The sequence below is a fragment of the Furipterus horrens genome, unplaced genomic scaffold (assembly GCF_987537825.1).
Source record: "Furipterus horrens unplaced genomic scaffold, mFurHor1.1.pri manual_scaffold_1, whole genome shotgun sequence".
NCBI lineage: Eukaryota > Metazoa > Chordata > Mammalia > Chiroptera > Furipteridae > Furipterus > Furipterus horrens.
In genome coordinates, this window is record NW_028327171.1 from 96,951,916 (window position 1) to 96,965,966 (window position 14,051).

Below are 14,051 nucleotides of genomic sequence, written 5' to 3' on the forward strand. Positions count from 1 at the left end.
TAAGCAAGGATTGAGGGCAGGAGCAGAAAAAGGAGGATTGAAATGGCAGACACCTTACTGAGCAGAGGATGTGGGCTGGGCAGGAGAGGAGCCAGGCCTTTGCCGGGAATCTACTGTACACTCTGTTCAAAGCTTGACACTTTACATAAATCATTTCATTTAATCCTCAGAATGACCTGAGAGATTTTATTTGCCTTATTTTACAAATGAAAGGCTTAGGGATCAGAGAGGTTAGGGAACTTGCTTATGTTACACAGCTAGTAAAAGACCCAACCAGGATTGAACCCAAGATTTTGTGGCTCCCAGATTGTTTTTCTTTCTAAATAGGTTAATATTATGAGCATGTGCTCATGGTTTCTTTGTTCACTAGTGATGTGGCCTTCGGCAAATTACTCATCTGTCTTGGGCTGTTGTCATGAAAGCACTTGATAGCGCATTTAAAGTGTTCAGTCCATGCCCAGCATGTAGTAAACACTTGGCAAGTGTGGCCTTTTCTACTGGTGCTGCTACTTTTATCATCATTCTCATCATCTTCTTATTAGAATATAAACTGAAGGAGTTGTGTTTGGTTTAAACAGAGCAAGGAGAAAGAGAATTAAATATGGAGGTTTTCCAAAAGAGAGAGGAGATCTTTGGAGAAATTCTCAGCAGTTTCAGTCAGACCTTTTGACCCACCCCATCGGGTTTTCTTTGATGGGATCATTAGATGGGAGATCAGGGAGCCTGACTTCACTGTCCCAGAGCCAGCAGGACCAGTCTGCCCCTCCAGCACTGCCTTTCCCCCAACCCGGCCCATTCTCCTCCTCCTCCTGCCCCCACCCTGTGGGGCTCAGGTCTTGCTCTCGTTGCAAACCACAGCTCCAGGCTGAGGTGCCAATCCTTATATAAGCCATCTTCTCCAGCAGGTCACAAATGCTTCTGATGATTGGACCATCTCTGACATTCCAGCCAACCAGCACCGCCTGACCCTCACCAGACTTGACCCTGGGAGCTTATATGAAGTGGAGATGGCAGCTCACAACTGCGCAGGGGAAGGCCAGACAGCCATGGTCACCTTCCGAACTGGTAAGGGTCAATCATTGCCCCCCGCTCAGGGTTTCCATGGGCCTGAGAAAACCCTATCAGGCCCAGGTGGGAAGCCTTGCTCACCTCATCCCAGCTATTCACCTTCTTTGCAGCCCCTGCCTCCCTGTGGTTCATGTGATCAGGCACACTTATACCTCTCAGCAGGAAAGCCACCAGCCAGCCTCTGGCATCCCTTTGTCTTCCTTTCACTCAGGCCAGGTGCACTATGTACTGTGACACTCAGGCAGAGCGGAGGATCAGATGATACTTGCAATGCCCTGAGCCACTCGAATCTCCTTGGCATGCCCCTTGGCAGAGCTTCAGGCAGAAAGGACTCTGAGGAAAGGGAGACCTAACGCATGCTCCCTGGCTGATTTCATCCCATTCCTACCCAGGACGGCGGCCTAAACCTGAAATCGTGGCCAGCAAGGAGCAGCAGATCCAGAGAGATGACCCTGGAGCCAGCCCCCAGAGCAGCAGCCAGCCAGACCACGGCCGCCTCTCCCGTAAGCCCCCAGCTGCCCACAGGGGTCGGAGTGATGAGCGGTCATAGCGGGAACCGGGCCCACTGCTCAGGGCTCATCGCTGAAGGCTGAACGAGCTCTTGTTTCTGTGGGTCTGGGAATCCCTGTGACATTTTTCTGGCATCCCCCCAGTTAACCTCAGTGAAGAAATAGATACTGGAGCTCATCACATAAAACACTGGAATCTAACACGGGGTTGCAGACCCTGTGGGTCCGGAGGCAGTGGAGGGAGAGCAGGTGGCCGTTGGCTCCTTCACACTGTGACGCTGCAGAAGGATAGCCCTCAGGGGAGGGCCAGGCAGGTGACCCTGGGAAGATCCAGTGCAGCCACCAGAGGTGGAAGGCTGTGGGGAGGAACAGTGTACTGTGAGGAAGAGGCCGAGTCCAGTTGCAATACAGCCATCTTCCATCGTGTCTTCCTTTGCTTCCTTCCTCCCTCATGTACGGTCTCCCCTAGCCCCCGAAGCTCCAGACAGGCCCACTATCTCCATGGCCTCTGAGACATCAGTGTATGTGACCTGGATTCCCCGTGGGAATGGGGGCTTCCCGATCCAGTCCTTCCGTGTGGAGTACAAGAGGCTAAAGAAAGTGGGGGACTGGATTCTAGCCACCAGCGCCATCCCTCCCTCCCGGCTCTCAGTGGAGATTACAGGCCTAGAGAAAGGTAGGGGCCTGGCCGTCTGCCTGCTGTCCTCATCGCCACCCCACCCCCACCCCCATGTTGCCCCCTGGCCACCTAGAGGACAGCGGGAGCTTTGGAGGTTTTTCTCACTGCTCACCCTCCACCTGTCACTAGGTTCCTGTGGATGCTCTTGGTGGTGGTGCCTCAGTCCCACAAGTCCTCCTCCTCCTCCCCTCCCTCAAGAGGTCCAGAGCCATCTCCTGTGTGGCTCCTTTCTGATGAGGGTGGGAATTCTCATGAGTCCTTTGGGGTTTGCTTTTAGGGAAGGGCTGCCCAGATGATTGCTCCAGGTCCGGGGCCTGAAAGTCAGAAGGTGTTTCCCAGCTCCTGGGTTCAGCGAGTGTCTCTCTCACCAGGCACCTCCTATAAGTTCCGAGTCCGGGCTCTCAACATGCTGGGGGAGAGTGAACCCAGCGCCCCCTCCCAGCCATACGTGGTGTCAGGCTACAGCGGCCGCATGTATGAGAGGCCCGTGGCAGGCCCTTACATCACCTTCACTGATGCTGTCAATGAGACCACCATCATGCTCAAGTGGATGGTAAGTGGCTTTGCATAGCACAGTGGGCTGAGCTCCATGTTGGGCGGGAAGGAACCACTTTTCTTCCTCAGCCTTTCTTCTAAGATGCCTCCCTTAAGTGTGTCTGTCCATCCATTATCCTTCCCAGGCAGGTTCAGAGAGGACTTAACTCTTTGCGGAAATGGCAGTTTGTTTCTTGTCTCCAATGGCTAGGGGACCTCTAGGCTAAATAAAATGAGCGAGCTCCACAGCATTCTCCAGAGAGCATTGGGGGTACCATCAGGAACATCTGCCAGGGTCCCCCAGAGGTTGTGCTCACTGATGATTTCTCTGTTCCACTGTCATCATGCTTCTTCTCTGTTCCCTACAGTATATCTCAGCAAGTAACAACAACACCCCAATCCATGGCTTTTATATCTATTATCGACCTACAGACAGTGACAATGATAGTGACTACAAGAAGGATATGGTGGAAGGTGAGAAACACTTTTGTGTGGTTTAGTTGCTGTTGCTGGCAAAGGGGTCTTGCTGTTGATGAAAATATAAAACCTGGGCTGGTGTGATACAAAGCATCTGTGCCCCACACTACTGGCTCTTTCATGACACACTGGGGTCATCAAGTTCATGTCAATAAATCCACATGGCTCCCTCCCATGGTAAGGGGACAATAGGAACATGGGTGGAAGCACAGAGCACTTTCTCCACTGTTCTTCCACCACCTGGCGCATGGCCACTCAGGGGCACCAGCCCCAGCACACAGCCCTGACAGAGTCTGACTGCCATCGGAGGCCAAGCAAACCAGGTACACATTTCCACTTGTGACTCTCTTACTCTCTTTCCCAGGGGATAGATATTGGCACTCGATCAGCCACCTGCAGCCGGAGACCTCCTACGACATTAAGATGCAGTGTTTCAATGAAGGTGGCGAGAGTGAGTTCAGCAACGTGATGATCTGTGAAACCAAAGGTGAGTCTCTGGGTTCTCTGCTTTCCTCTGGCTCTTTTCAGCAATCAAGGACAAAGTCACTGTTCCACGTACCTTGCTGGGTATCTCCACCTCAGGAAGACTCCTTATTTTCTAAGTACCCCTAAACTTTGTCATTTTTAACCCTTCATTTGCTGTGCCTCCTATTAAGCATGGATGGCTTGCTATCATGATGGCTATAAGGAACTTGGGAACTAACTCATACATGAACTCATGGAATGGAATCCATTATTAGGTTGGAAACTTTCTATAAACACTTTATTCCTATGATAATGTTTGATGCTTACACTATTTTAGTTAATTTAACTACAACTGCATGAGACAGGAAAGGAAGTTACATGCTTTGGCCAGGAAGGGTTGTGCAGCCGTTAGCAGTAGAGCACACTTGGGGCCAAGTTCATCTAATTAACAAGCCCAGACTCTTTTCTGCATTAAAACACATTAAACATATTCACATAATAACTTGTTAATATTTTCACATGGGCCAAGTGGGTAGATATTATGTCCGTTTTGCAATTACTGAAAGTATTTAAAGTAGGTGTATTGTAAAGAACAAAATCAGGAGATCACCAAGGAATAGGAATAGAAACAAGAAAACAGCCCATTTTCCCATCGTTGGCAACATTCTTTCTCCAGCTTTGCATGCTTTCCATCACTTATTCAACACACAGGAGCACCTGCTGCGTGCACGTCTTGCCCTCTCCTGTCATGTTCAGTGAAGTGAGGGGGCAGGTGCATCCATAGCCGAAAATCCTCTAACGGGACACCCAGAGTGCCCAGGGCAGAGAACAGAGACATTACAAAAGTTTCACACTGGTCTGGTGGAAGGATCGACTCTTCAGTGGGGACTGAGGAGGGAGGAGCCTGGGGGACTGGATACGTGGCAAGCAACTCCATGGTTCAAGGTTTGTGGCTCCTGGAAGGAGGACAAGAGTGGAGAATACTCAGGGAGGAGGCCAGGGAAGCTGGTGGGCCTGGGTCATCCAGGGCCCTGTGGGCTGTGAGGTCGAGGAGGGTCACTGGTGGATTTGTTTGTCGAGAAGGGTCACTGGTGCCCCTGCAGTCATAGCCTGGGGGCAGAGAACAGGGCAGGAAGTGAAGGCAGTGAGAAGGCCCGGTCTCCTTTCTGCAGACGTGTGCACAGGGCTAGGGACTGACAGCGTGTTGGGGCTGGGAGAGGGTGCAAGGAGTTCAGAGTAAGCACTGAGGTTTCTAGCTTAAAGTAACACCCAGGTGACATTGCCATTTATTAAAATGGGGGAAGGCTGGGAGAGAACCAGATCCTATGAGAAAGGAACAAGGTGAAACCCTTTGGAGACTTACTGAGTCTGAAATGCAAGTGTTGCAAGAGAGAAGCCAGCTGGGCTCCTGCCTGGGCGAGGGCCGCGGGTGTGGGTGTATAGCAGTCATTAGGCTGAAATCGTGGGGAGAGATGAGAGTACAGAATGTCTGCTGAGAGGGGCTGGGAAGACTTCTCAGCATCTGAGGAGCCAGAAAGAAAGAGCGGGAAAAGAGAAATGTTACAAGCCGCAGTCAGAGAGACTGAGGTAAGTCAGAAGCCTGCAGGAGCAGAAAGTCAAGGAGAAGATAGTTGTGAAGAGGAGTTAACAATGTCAGATACACTTCAATAATAGCAAGACCCCCATGAGGAGTTTATCATCTTAACGTGTCACCTCTGAATTAGCGTTTCACAATTACTCCCAGGGAGGCCCACCCAACATACCTATCTTCCAGCTGTGCGACTTGGGCTCATACCTGGTATTTCACATCTGTTAATCTGCCTGGGAAGAGCAAATTCATGGGTAAATTCTTCCACTTTTTTTGATGGTTCCATGCATTTTTAAAATATTTTCTTCCTAAAGTTCACCAGCTTTTCTTTCAGAAAATCCTCACAACACTTCTTCCCAGAAGACCAGTCTGACTAGAGCTTAGCTCACAGATATCTCAGATTGTATTTTGAAATCAAAGGTTCAAATCCTCTTCAGTAATACCAAATTTCACTCATCTAATAAAGAGTTTGGAGGTTCTGTCTTGTGAGTTTGACCCTATTTCCCACACCCGTGGAATCAGAATATTTTGTATTTGTTTAGAAAGCAACTTCGAAGACATAGATGCTGACGTGAGTTGTGTTCGCAATTACAGCTCGGAAGTCTGGTCAGCCTGGTGGCCTCCCACCCCCAACTCTGGCACCACCTCAGCCGCCACCCCCCGAAACCATGGAGCGGCCGGTGGGCACAGGGGCCATGGTGGCGCGCTCCAGCGACCTGCCCTACCTGATTGTCGGGGTCGTCCTGGGCTCTATCGTCCTCATCATCGTTGCCTTCATCCCTTTCTGCTTGTGGAGGGCCTGGTCTAAGCAAAGTGAGTGAGTGAGCCTGCTCTGCACCAAGGGGAAGGAGCCCGGGGCCAGGGGAGGGCCCCTAGCCCTCCCAGGAGGCCTCTCCGCAGGGCAGGATCAGAGGCTCCCCGCTTCCCACGCACTGGAGCTCAAGCTCCTGAGTCCCCCAGAGGGCTTGGAGAGAATCGGAGAATGCCCCAGCACCGGGTCCTTCCCTCCCAGCTCACAGACCTTGGCAGATGCAGGAGTATGCAGAAGTGGAAGTCTGTCCTCTCTGCATCTCGGGAGCTCAGGACTTAGCTTGCTCCAGCTCCTTTCAATGTCTGAAGCCGCTGCTCTGACCGCACGTTCACACTTATCTGCCTCTTTCCTCCAGACATTTTCTTCCTCTTATCCTGAGTGACTGACTGTTATCCATTAATTTCTGCTTCATTTAGCAACACACCTAGTCAATTCGCCTCACCTAAATATTGCTCCTCCTGTTCGCTCGCCAGCTCCTTCTCCTAAACCGTTGTCACTATATTTCCTCACACTTATCCCCACTACAAAAATGTAAGTCTAGGTATTAGAAAAAATGGATGACAGGAAGAATATTCTGAGGGAGGATATTATCATTTCTGGGGGTTGCCAACTCCCTGCCTACCTCATTTGACCTTGTGGTCAGGGGGTTTCTGAGATTCATGCAGGACTTTTCTAAGCTGCCCAGGCCTCCTTGGCCTAAGCAGATCTCTGTCTTTCTGTCCTTCCAGAACATACAACAGACCTGGGTTTTCCTCGAAGTGCCCTTCTGTCCTCTTCCTGCCAGTACACTATGGTACCACTGGGCGGACTTCCAGGCCACCAAGCCAATGGGCAGCCCTACCTCAGTGGCACCAATGGACGGGCCTGTGCCAATGGGGTACATGTGAACAGGGGCTTCCCTGCAACTGCCATGGGCTACCCAGCCCTGAAAGCGCCACAGCCCTGCCCTGCAGAGCTCCAGCAGGTAACAAGGTCCTGGGTGAGTGGGCAAGCAGGTACGCGCCGCCGCGGAAGGAGTGGTGGGGCTGCCTCCCAGGGCTACCTCCCTTCCAGCCTCTGATTCTGGGCTTCTGGCCAGGCTCTTCTTGTTAAAGATGGACTCTCTGACATGACCTTTTCATGACTGTTTCTTTTGAGCAGCAGGATGACACCAACAGCCTCCTGAGGCAGACCATTCTTGGCAATGGGTATGATGTCGTCCACAGTCACCACATTCCTAGGTAAGCAGGCCCCGCCCTGTCCCTGCCTTCTTCTCAAGCCCCAGAGCTCCCTCATTTCCTTTTTAGGCCCTCCCATTCAATATCAGTCACCAAGAGGTGAGCACCAAGGCTTCACGGAGGGGTTTCCACACCCAACACCTGCTCCACGGGACTCTTACCCGATGAGCAGTTGTTGTGTTTGCAGTCTGCTCTGGAGCATGGGATGGCCTCTTCATACCCTCCCCTCACCTGGCAGGTCAGAGCAGCCACGTACTGCTGGCTTTGCCCAGAGGCCCCGGACACCCAACACCACACTCTCTAACACATTAGGACTGGCATGGAATAAAATGGAGATAGATAAGAACTACCCACGGAAATGGTGTGGCATCTCTTGACGTTCAATGGGGAGCAGTCCCTGCTGTCTGAGACCTTAGCCTCTCTGGTGCTCTCAGACAGGGAAGCAGCCGGGTGGTGGAGAGATGGACCCACTCTGCCCATACCTCACCTCCCCGTTTGATCTCTTGCACGCAGGGGAACCAAAGCTAGCCCAGACGAGGTCTCTTTCCTATACACACTGCCTGATGACTCAACCCACCAGCTGCTCCAGACCCACCAGGACTGCCACCACCTCCACGAGCAGCCTGCTTCAGCCAGCCAGTCAGGAATGAGAAGTGTACCCCAGGATCCTGGGCTGGAAGCAACATGGGACCCTCTTTTTCACCCAGGTCCGTGTCAGGGGCAGGGCAGGAAATTAAACAGGCTGGAGATAACGTGAGGTACGCATCCGCAATGCAGGAGTGACTTGGAGGAAGGGGAGATAAGTTGCTGAAGGTGGTGCTTGGTAAGGAACTATCCACAGCTCTTACTCAGGAGAGACCCTCCTTCCTACCAGAAAGCCTAGTAGATCTGCAGGGGTGTACCAGTTGGGTCCTTCTCCAGCATGGCAAGCTGTGCCCTCAAAGGTGAAAGAAAAGGACACTTTCCCATTTCAGAGAAAGAAGACCTTTGGTTCCTGCATTTCAAGGCCAGCCACAAATTCCTGCTGCCTCATCATAATAAGAGGTGTTCTCCAATCACTCCAAAATACCTTGCTTCATTGGGTCTTGTCTCTTAATTAAGGACTATGATCACATCAATTGTTAAGGAGCCAAGCGCTCACAAACATCATCGAAACTCTGTACTTCCATAGCACGTTTTTCTCTGAGGGGCTCAATGCACACCAGCCCCATCCCCTTGTCTTCTTTGTACCAGTGCCTTGGGGATCAGGGTAGATACTTGGTTGGTGCAGGATGGTGCAGAGGCGTGGATGACGTTTCCACTCGCAGGTTCTCAGCCTCGTGTCTGGGAGAGGAAATTCACCTCCTAGAGGAGCCACCCAGCATCATTAAAATGAGACTACACCCTCTCGCCAGAGGAGGTAGTAAGTAGGGTGATCCTGACCAGAACAGTGGACCAGCAGCCTAAATCTGGAAGGAGCAGCACTTTCTTCCACATTTGATGGGCTACACTGACTTCATCTGCCCCGGGGTACAGGCCAAGTGCCTGAGAGTTTGCATGGTCCCCCACTGAAATGTGTAGGCAGCTCACCCCCACCTATGAGAGACCTAAGAGGGAGCATAAATAACCTCTCTCTGTCCTTTAGGATCAATGGAACCAGCTCCCAGCACAAAGAGACTCACCCAGCACCTCTGGTCAGTCTGGGCTTTAACATTTCCCACTTTTCTCTTCCCTCAGGGCCCCCATGCTGTGTGGGCCTTGTACCGGTTGAAGAAGTGGACAGTCCTGACTCTTGCCAAATGGGTGGAGGAGAGTGGTGTCCCCAGCACCCCACGGGGACCTACGTGGGACAGGAGCCGGGGAGACAGCTCTCCCCCAGCCCACCAGTGCACCTGTCTTTTGAAACACCACCCCCCACAATTTAGGCAGAATCCAATATTCCAGAAAGACTATTATTGTTTTTTAAAAAGAGACAGAGAAAATTGGTATTTATTTTTCTATAATAGCCATATTTATATATTTATGCACTTGTAAATAAATGTATATGTTTTTATAATTCTGGAAAGACTAGGGAATCCTACCCATGGAGGTATGAGAGGTGAAACAAAGAAGCCACAACATAACAGGAGTAAGCCAGGAACACAGACTGGGCGGAACCCAGACTGAGGAGGCGGCAAGAGGCTGCTGAAGGGAAGACTCCCAGGCGCACTGTTCGTGCCACCGCAGGCAAAGCAGAGGCGTGGAGTCACAGGCTGGAGCCACCTGTGAAGATGGCCAGATCTGGTGCTATGGGAAACGTTTGCAGAAGATGCCCGTGAGAATAGACTCGTGTGTACAGTACTATAAGCATTAACAAACCTTCCAGAATCAATACTCTGTGGCAACATAGCTCTGTAAAAACAAACACTGTAACTTCTAAATAAATGTTTAGTCTTCCCTGTAACTTTCAGCTTAGTCATGGATGAGTCAGCGTTCTCCTGAGATGTTAGGATTCAGTCTTCAAGTATCTGAAGAAAATATCCCCTTGTGACATTTTCAGGTCAAGAGATGAAATTTGGAAAAGGTAGCAGATATTTCTAATTTTTTTTTGTCTTTTTAAGTGCTGAATATCAGTTGTGCTTTTATTAATGTGGAATTCGTTAGTAACTGTTTAGTCAAAGAGGGGGCCAGTGTACGGTAGGAAAGGAGAACCAGATTCACAGTTCTCTTATTGACTGGACTTAAGGTACAACTATTCATGTGAAAGAAATGAAACTAATCATTTCTATATAGGGGTATGTGTGTGTTGAAGACCACGTATTTTCTCCATTTAGTTAAGTTATGCTCTACATGACCATGTGCCTGATAAAATTCACTTTCATTCTTTCCAAAGATACACCAGCATTGCCAGAAGAGTTGCCTCACTGGTTGTTTAAAATCAACATTTACTTACTGCTTGCTGTCCAACACAGTATCCTCTTTTATATCTGGCACTACATGGAGCTGAAGCTTGCAATGTATCTCAATTTCATTAGAATTGAGTTACACATGAAATGCCACTTGAGACATTTAATCTCCTTAAGAGGCGTTGTGCCAGAGATTGGCTTCTCACTCCTGTCGCCCATTTGATAAGATTCTAGGAAAGCCCCAGGACTGACTGGCAGTCTAGGACGAGTGCGCCCTCTGCTGGCCATAGAAATGGTGTGAGCTGGTAGATGGTTGCATCCTTTTTCAATCCAAAGCTAAATTGGAAAAACTCATCGAGATGCAACATGATGTTCAGAAAAGCAGTATTTTAAAAATATTTTAAGAAATCAAATGAAGGGCTGTAAGTAACGTGGGAGTGATAATAAAGGAGAAGTAGAACAGGTAAGAGAAATAAGATGGAACTCCTGGCACAACCTGGCTGAGGGCATAGATGGCTTTCAGGAGTGGGACCTGGCTGATGCTCTCAATCTGCATTTAGCTGATGCAGGGGCCCTCAAATCTGGGCTGTAACTCCCCTGCTTTAACAACAACAAAGACGTGACCGGGCTAATGCTCTTAATAATAGTTTTTCTTGCCAATGGCTAAAAACTTAGATAACAAAAAAAAAAAAGTTCTTTTTTCTGAAACAGGATATATTAAAAATGCTTTCTTGCAGTTTGAGATACAGCCTTCTGAGATTTCAATCCAGTTGATTCCAAACAAATCTGAAATAGTTCAATTCAATAATAGATGTTGGATGCTGCATGACTGGATCTGTTTTAGACTTGTAGATAAGTTCACTTTAAAATTAAACAGGATTGTTGCAGGAGACAAAAAAGACAACTTCTGTTGAATTTTATGTAAGAAATCTTGGGTGGATTTGAGGAAAATGATGCAAAGTTAAAAGGCCCAGGGCTTCATTTGTTCTCTTGCGCAGACTGAATAGGTGGGAGGATAATGCCACCTTTCTTTCTCAGAAGCTCAATCTCTTTCTTTAAGGCCAAAATCCTTTCTGCCTGGAGTTGGATCAACTCAGTGACCTTCTCTCTTGCCATGATGTCTGCTTTCCGAGGGCTCTGGAAGGCATTGCCCTGTTGAAAGAAAACACTTCCCTACTTTAGGCATCATCTGGGATGTGAAAACTTCTCTGTCCTTATATCAGTTAGGAGTGCCGGCCTCATAGTCCATTTAAACAGCCATTGCTCCTTAGTTTAAGGGGCTTTCATTCTTCCACTGAAATCCCACCATTAGAAATGTGTCCCATGGGCTAACAACTCTTGAAATGCAAATATCCTTTAGATGGGTAACTCATTAAGCTAGCGGCCACTCATACCTTAGAGGGCTCATCACTGGAATCATGAAAGACAAGTACCTCCTCCTTTCTGTACAGCCCACAGTCATATTTTGTTTTCCAAAAAGGAAATCACCTGTATTTCCTTATCTGATTCCATCCCTGGGCAGCCAACTCCTGATCATATGTCAGACATCGCTTTTAGGGAGGCCTTTGCCCTGTGGACTAAGCTAGGATTTCCTGCTCTGTTCTATCAAAAGAGCCATGGTGTGTCATTGTAATTATCAGATTGAACCCTTGAAATTTATGACATTAGACCACTTTTTAACCTAAGCAAATTTTTTATCAAGCAAGCATTTAGGTTGAACTGTCTCTTTCTTTTGAGATCCTATGCCTCTTAGAGATGGGGCCCAGTGTGCCTGGCTCTCACCACACTGCCCAGCACTCACCTGAGAGCTCATTATGTCAGTGGATGCTCTGTAAAAGCTGAATGCACACTGAAGGAAGGGACGTGCCACTCAGCCTGCCTCTGCAGCCTGCCTGGTGCTTTACATCTGCTGTCTCATTTAATCCTCACAACAACTCCTTGAACTAGGTGGTGTTCTCCCAATTTCACAGCTACAGAAACTAAGACTAAGAGATGCAAGAACTGGCCCAAGTCACTGTATTATTAAGGACTGGATGCAGGTGACCTGAAGCCAAAAGTCCATGAGTTGTCCATTACCCTCACTTCCTGTGACAGACCTTCATAGTAAGACAAAGTATCGTTACCCAATAGCTTCTCTCTTGCCTGCCTTCACTTTAGAAACTGTGGAAGCTAAACATTACCATTACCCAGTTTCTCTTCCAGCTAGGGGTAGCTAAGTGAACATAAGAAGAAAAATTACACTTTATTAATGAAAAGCACAGAAGAGGCTGGCATGTGGATGTGGATATGAAACAGCAAGCTGAGGCAGCTCTCTTGTGACTCTGACCTGCTTAGGTCAAATTTAATAAGCCTCATCTCACAGATATTGGAAATGGATGTTTGACACCAAATTCAGATAGTATATTAGTGTTATTTATCCCTAAATAACCTCTCCAGGGCCAAGGCAAACCCCACAGATTAGCACGTATGTAAGTTCATGACACTCAAGAGGCTTACAATGAAGACAGGCCCTCAGGCTCACTGTAACATGGCCAGTATCAATTCAATGTTCTCAGGGACCCACGTGGGGCCAGATGTTGTCTAAAAATAGGTTTGTTTAATTGCCAGCACTTAATATCCCTGTGAAGAGTGAGTGACGTTCACAGAACTTCCCCAATTCAACAAAGGCTCTGAAGAAAAGAAGCATACTTGCTGGTTCTGTAGTGTATTCAACCGAGAATCAAGTTTCTTCTTTTCAATACACAAATCATTCATCTGGTGAAGCTTTTTGGTGTGTTCTTCCGTCTTCATCATCAGTTCCCATCGCACTTGAGCAATCTTTTCCTACCAGTGTAGGGAGATGCAAAATGGATTAAGTAAATGAGAGGAAATAGAGAAATGAATGTCCCTATTTGATCTAAACCACCAGGCAAATGCAGTGATAGGCACATGGAAATATATAATCAGACATCAGTATGAAAATGCAACCAGAAGCAACTGCATTGGGTCTGGTTTGACTAGAAAAGAAGAATGTAAGTATGATCATGGATAAAAGTAGGTAAAAATAAAATAGACATTGATATCACTCCATTGTTGTGGATGAAAGGAGTATGCAGACTGAGTGCTAATAGGGACCAGTCCCACTGATACAAACACAAGCATAAGTAATTTACTTCTTCACAGCACAGTGGCAAATTTTGGGTAAAAAATGATGAGACAAGATAGCACTATGAACCTCTCCACCTTCCCTGTCTACTGATGAAACAAGACAGTAAACTGGAGAAGGCATAATGATTTACAGGCTTTTCAAATCTTTGTAAAAGCTCCTGGGTTTGAATCAGGCTGTAACTAGGCACCGCCTCATCTCACAGCTCCACAAACAGTGTGGGCATTAAATTCTTCTAAGACCCTACCAGCTGAGTAGTCCACACCTTGCTATAAAATTCATTACTCAGATGTGTCCTAATTTCCAGATATAACAGCATATAAAAGCTATAGAGAATAATACACTTAGGATCCCCAGAGTATAGCAGTTCCGTTTCTAACTCTGTTAGAGCTCTGAGACCTCAAAATGAAATTTCTCTGTAATCTTTCATGCCATTTTGCCATCATATTTACATGTACCCTGGACCCCCAACCACAGTGCTGGTGCTTTCAACTCAAGATAGACTAATTCCTCCACCTAAGTGAACGGTAAGGAAGCTGAGATAGGCTTAAGATCAGATCACAGTGCAGGAGTGGGGCAGGGAGCCGGGCTCACAGAACCAGACCCATCTACAGCTATACGGATGCTTCGCAGGAACCACACAGCTCACCAGGAGTTCTTGCCTCCACCTAGACTGAACCAAGTAGGTCCTGTG

General features: G+C 48.2%; 2 protein-coding genes across 6 annotated transcripts in view; one reads left to right on the top strand and one right to left on the bottom strand.

Annotated features, from left to right (window-relative positions):
• The window catches only part of BOC (BOC cell adhesion associated, oncogene regulated), a 71,238-nt gene extending 61,468 nt beyond the window's left edge, over positions 1-9,770 (top strand). For 4 of the 5 annotated variants that reach the window (XM_090276636.1, XM_090276647.1, XM_090276626.1 and 1 more), the window contains 11 exons: positions 903-1,065; positions 1,461-1,571; positions 2,047-2,253; positions 2,628-2,809; positions 3,159-3,264; positions 3,632-3,754; positions 5,915-6,133; positions 6,860-7,095; positions 7,272-7,351; positions 7,862-8,055; positions 9,065-9,770. In XM_090276636.1, the coding sequence (XP_090132762.1) occupies positions 903-1,065; positions 1,461-1,571; positions 2,047-2,253; positions 2,628-2,809; positions 3,159-3,264; positions 3,632-3,754; positions 5,915-6,133; positions 6,860-7,095; positions 7,272-7,351; positions 7,862-8,055; positions 9,065-9,252 (1,809 nt within the window). In that variant the 3' untranslated portion in view covers positions 9,253-9,770. The remainder of the gene's footprint in view (positions 1-902; positions 1,066-1,460; positions 1,572-2,046; positions 2,254-2,627; positions 2,810-3,158; positions 3,265-3,631; positions 3,755-5,914; positions 6,134-6,859; positions 7,096-7,271; positions 7,352-7,861; positions 8,056-9,064) is intronic. The other variant, XM_090276665.1, reaches the window with a different exon arrangement.
• A 1,148-nt stretch (positions 9,771-10,918) lies between these two features.
• Positions 10,919-14,051, bottom strand: part of CFAP44 (cilia and flagella associated protein 44) — a 153,568-nt gene continuing 150,435 nt past the window's right edge. Inside the window, exons 34-35 of the mRNA XM_090276613.1 lie at positions 12,901-13,035; positions 10,919-11,364 (exon numbers count right to left, since the gene is read on the bottom strand). Coding sequence (XP_090132739.1) covers positions 11,191-11,364; positions 12,901-13,035 — 309 coding nt within the window. The 3' untranslated portion in view covers positions 10,919-11,190. The remainder of the gene's footprint in view (positions 11,365-12,900; positions 13,036-14,051) is intronic.